The following is a 5,052-nucleotide window of genomic DNA, read 5'->3' on the forward strand; positions in this document are numbered from 1 at the left end:
AAAATAACTAAGCTATACGTGTTATCAAATAAATGAAGAGAATCATTTAAGAGCTAAATTAATCACTAATTAGTGTGAAAAGATTAGAATGTATAGATTTAGTTAAATAAATCAAGTAATAATGAATTAGGAAGATTTGTTTTAATTAGTAGGATTTAGGAAGATTTGTTTTAATTAGGAGGATTTGCAAATATTGTTAAGAAAATGAGGAGGAGCCATCTATATGTCTAGATGTAGGGGGAGAGGTGAGTCAGCATTTAGTGTTGTTAATAAAGGGTGAGTCATCACCCAACATGTGTATATAAATAAGAGGAGAGTTGTGAAGCTGGTTCCAGCGTGAAAACAAAGAAGAAGAAAAAAAAAAAAAAAAAAAAAAGAAAGAGAAGGAATCAGCAAAAACGGGAAGCGTCGAAAACCAACAAAAATATAAAGGAATTAGTAAGATTCAATCTTAAGGCGAGTCATATTATACCTTGAGTCTCCATAATGTGTTTTACGTATGTTTTGATTTACCATAAATTATTTTATATAAGTTTATGCTTTATAAATTATATTAATATTCCAATTACGTCGATTAATTTCTAAATTCTATTTGTTTAAAATGAAACCCATAGATATGTTTATTTAAATTTTAGTATATATTTGACTATGACTCTATAAAGAATTATGTTTTGTAAGTACCACTATGGGAGTCCCATGCCTTGGGGACTTAAATAACCATTGGCCTCTGTTTTGCCACTTTGTGGTCCTCTGTTTGTCATGGATCCATTGACCTCTGTTCTGACTGTCAGTTCAGTTACCTCTATTCTGTTCTGTTGTGTACCGTGGTTATGATCATTTAATTACATAATTTCCGTGTTTCAGTTTCTGCCACTTTAAATCATTTGCTTATTCAAATTAAGTACTGTTACTATTTTACCTTAAATAACTATCCATGGCTATTTTGTATTCCCTATACTCTTGGCATAATATTTCTTACTCTACTGTATGCTTATAGTTGTTACCCTTTCAGGTGACAAGATGTAAGGGAGATCCATAACCTCACATAGCGGAACCACGCGAGAATTTGATGTTGAACAATTATTTTGTTTTTCTTATTTATTTATTTATTTTATTTTTGCTCCATTTTGTTTTTACTTAGGGTCGATCACTGAATAATAAAATAATAAAAGCCCTATAGATGTATTTTCTCTTATTAAAATAGTAAAATAAAATAAATTTTTTGTTTAATTAATTTTTTATTTCCTTTTGCCTTCGCCTGTGCCATTTAATCTGCCACAATTAGAATAAATTAGTGAGTTGCGATTCCAGCTCTAAGCCCCTGGAGTTGGGTCGTGACAAAGGTGGTATTAGAGCAATGGTTCGTCCCCAAAAAAAAAAAAAACTATTTTAATTTGGTCAGAAAGTTCGAAAAGTTATAAATAAATCTATAAATAAAACTATATAGCTAGATAAACATAATAAAATAAACTGCAACATTAGTCCTTTATGTAAAATCTCACGTTTATTCTGGTGATGTAGGAATGTCCGAGATTAACCTTGATGAGGCATTTTGGGATGAACTTGGGACCATTAATTTGGATGATTTTTTAGTAGAGCACCCTGCCATCGCCTCACCTGAAGGATGGGGAGATTCAAAGGATATAATTAGAAGACTGCATCCAGGCCTTGCCCAATTAATGGGTCGGCCAATCTATATACAGACTGATCCCACTAATGTCCCATGCTTACTATGGAGGCAAAGTCGTGCCTATATGAGCGGACGTCTCGGACCCACTTGTGTCCTCGGTATTGCTCCGGGATATGGCCGCCCGCACTACATCATAGGCCTTTTACTCCCAGATTTTATGGCAAGAAGGGGAAACTTGTACCCTGAGGACCACATTTTTACCACTATCCCTAACCCGCTAGAGATTATTAATATTCAAAATGCTGACTTTAGTAATGACTTATCATATATCGAGACACCCGGCTAGATTGTTGATCGAGCATTTTTGGGATACATACAGTCCGTTCCCATTTTCACAGTCCAGGCAGCGTAGATGTGTTTTGGTGTGGTTCAGTTAGGATGGGAATTTGAGCTTTTTATGCAACACTACTTCCCATGATTGTTTGGCCTGTTTGACCCACCACTCTAGATTTGGTAGAAGAAAACCTTGTTGTGCGCTAACCATGATGTGCTCTAATCCCTGTTTTTTTTTTTTTTTTTTTTTTTGTACTACAGGGATGAGACACTAACATATTTTGATTTTGAACAAAGATGTAATATTAATTGTAAAAAATAGTAAAGTTGGTATTTTATATATATTGTGCTATACACATACATGTTGCGTTATAGATGTAATGCCACGTTTTTATTACTTTATAGAATGGCCAATGATGGTAATGGAAGCGAGTCATCAGTCAGTGGCACTGAATTGATGGAAAGAATCATAGAAAGAGCGGTTACTAGCTTTTTGCAAGCCTTGCAGACTAGCATCAACAATGGGATACCAGAATGACGAGAGTAGCCGGTTACCACAAAACAGTTCCAGGATCTAAAACCTACCACATTTACCGGTGGTCCAGACCCAATGGCAGCGGACGCTTGGGTTAAAGACATGGAAAAGATTTTTCGTGCCTTACCCTGCACCGAAAGATAGAAGGTAACTTTCGCCACTTTCACTTTCAAAGATAATGTGTAGGAATGGTGGCTTCTCACCCTAGAGATAGAAGAAATTGTGACTTAGGAAAGATTCCTGGAAGTATTTTATGCAAAATACTTTCCAAATTCGTTGTGGGAACAAACGGCATCGGAATTTATACATCTAAAGCAAGGAACTATGACGGTGGCCGAATACGAGAGCAAATTCACACAACTCGCTCGGTTTGCGACATATGTCATCCCTACCGAAGCTCGAAAAGCAAGAAAGTTTGAAGCAGGATTGGATGCTGAAATCAAAGATAGGCTTGAAGTTTTGAAGCTACCAACCTATGCAGAAGTGGTATACCGAGCGTACATTGCAGAAAAGGGGATTAAAGCCTTGCGTTCTAGGGAACCAAGCCAAAAGAAGCGATTTTGGAAAAGAGACAACAGAAGATCTGGTGTTGCACCTCCTAAAAGATAAATACAAGCACAACCAGTTCAGGCAATCAAGATCCTACCCACCCCTGATGTGGCACTATTCCAATTTGTCCTACTTGTGGGAAGGCTCATTGGGGACAATGCCATCGAGACACGAGAGAATGCTTTAAATGCGGTCAAGCAGGCCACTTGCTAAAGGACTGTCCAAAGCTGACTAATCCTATAGCCAGCCCCTCTGGCCCAGTCAGAAAACCCGCAGGACCTGGAGGAGAGAGGAAAGACCAAAAACGCCAAGGAAGGGCTTTTGCCTTGGTACTTGGAAAACCAGAAGTTATCGAAAATGTTGTGCCAAGTACACTTTTTGTCTGTGGTCATTTAGCTCATGCCCTCATTGACTCTAGGTTAACTCATTCTTTTGTTGCACCACACTTTGCCGCTAAGTTAGCATTAATACCCGAACCCTTAGGATATATATTGTCTGTGTCTTTTCCTTTTGGTAATTCTGTCCTTAGTGCTGACATATACAAATCTTGTGCTATATTCCTAAAAGGCAAAACCTTATATGTAGACTTGATTTCCCTTCGCATTGAAAACTTAGATGTGATCTTAGGTATGGATTGGTTGGCTGCCAACCACGTCTCTATTGATTGTAAAGCCAAAAAGGTTTTCCTCAGATTACCAAACCAACCCGAGCTTGTCTTTGATGGGACTGGAGTTTCTAACCCTCCCTGTATTATATCTTCCATGATAGCCCAACGACTCCTAAGAAAGGGTTGTTGTACTTATGTCTATTATGTGATCGATACACAAAAAAAGGCCCCCATCGTTCATGTAATCCCCGTGGTTCGAGAATTCCCGGATGTCTTTCTTGAAGATCTACCTGGTATCCCGGTTGATCGGGAAATCAAATTCACTATTGAAACCCAACCTGGCACACAACCAATATTAAAAGCTCCTTATCACATGTCGATAACAGAACTAAAAGAGCTGAAGACTCAACTCCAGAAACTCTTGGACAAAGGTTTCATTCGACCTATTACCTCACCCTGAGGAGCTCCAGTATTGTTCGTAAAGAAAAAGGATGGCACGATGAGAACAAGGTCACCATCAAGAGTCGGTACCTTCTGCCATGAATCGATGACTTGTTCGATCAACTTCAACCCAAGTATTTTCAAAAATCGACTTGCGATCTGGCTATCACAAACTAAAAGTCAAAACAGAAAGCATTAAAAAGACTGCCTTCAGAACCCGTTACGGACACTACGAGTTTCTCATCATGTCTTTTGGTGTCACAAATGCTTCAGCAGCCTTCATGGACCTCATAAACCGAGTGTTCAAACCCTATCTTGATGAGTTCGTCATCGTCTTCATTAACGACATCCTTATATACTCTAAGTCACCAGAGACCCATGAGCAGCACTTGCGAACGGTTCTACAAACATTACGTGATCACAAACTTTATGCCAAGTTGAAGAAATGAAAATTCTAGATCATTAGTGTACACTTTCTCGGTCATGTCATTAACAAAGATGGCATCTGTTTTGACCTCCAAAAATTACAACAATCGTAGACTAGCCACGACATACTAATGTGTTAGAAATTCGAAGTTTCTTGGGTCTAGCTAGTTATTACCAACGCTTCATGCAAGATTTCTCGAAAATAGTATCACCTCTGACTCAGCTAACTCAAACGAACACACCCTTTGAATGGACTGACAAACAAGAGTGTTGCTTCTAAGAATTAAAAAGTCGACTTATGTCAGTTCCTATACTAGCACTCCCTACAGGAGCAAATGGGTTCATAATTTATAGTGATGCCTCATACAATGATTTGGGTTGCGTTCTTATGCAAAATGAAAAAATCATTGCTTATGCCTCATGCCAGCTAAAGACTCATGAGAAGAACTACCCAACACATGATCTGGAATTGGCTGCGGTGATCTTTGCCATCAAAATCTGGCGTCATTATCTCTACGGTGCAACTTGTGA

General features: G+C 38.2%; 1 protein-coding gene across 1 annotated transcript; it reads left to right on the plus strand.

Moving 5' to 3' along the window:
- The first annotated feature begins 2,822 nt into the window (after positions 1–2,822).
- LOC145793173 (uncharacterized) lies at positions 2,823–4,114 on the plus strand. Its single transcript, XM_082875923.1, has 2 exons — positions 2,823–2,984; positions 3,191–4,114. Exons 1-2 carry the CDS (start codon positions 2,823–2,825, stop codon positions 4,112–4,114), a joined length of 1,086 nt encoding a protein of 361 aa, XP_082732049.1.
- Positions 4,115–5,052: the final 938 nt, after the last annotated feature.

Source organism: Camellia sinensis, chromosome 6 (assembly GCF_055761805.1).
Source record: "Camellia sinensis isolate YWXY chromosome 6, ASM5576180v1, whole genome shotgun sequence".
Classification (NCBI taxonomy): Eukaryota; Viridiplantae; Streptophyta; class Magnoliopsida; order Ericales; family Theaceae; genus Camellia; species Camellia sinensis.

Excerpts from the sequence above, each read along its gene's own strand:
- LOC145793173 (XM_082875923.1), top strand. The coding sequence starts at position 2,823 with ATGACGGTGGCCGAATACGAGAGCAAATTCACACAACTCGCTCGGTTT. Across the intron at positions 2,985-3,190 it reads TACCAACCTATGCAGAAGTG|GCTCATTGGGGACAATGCCA; the intron begins GTATACCGAGCG and ends ACTTGTGGGAAG.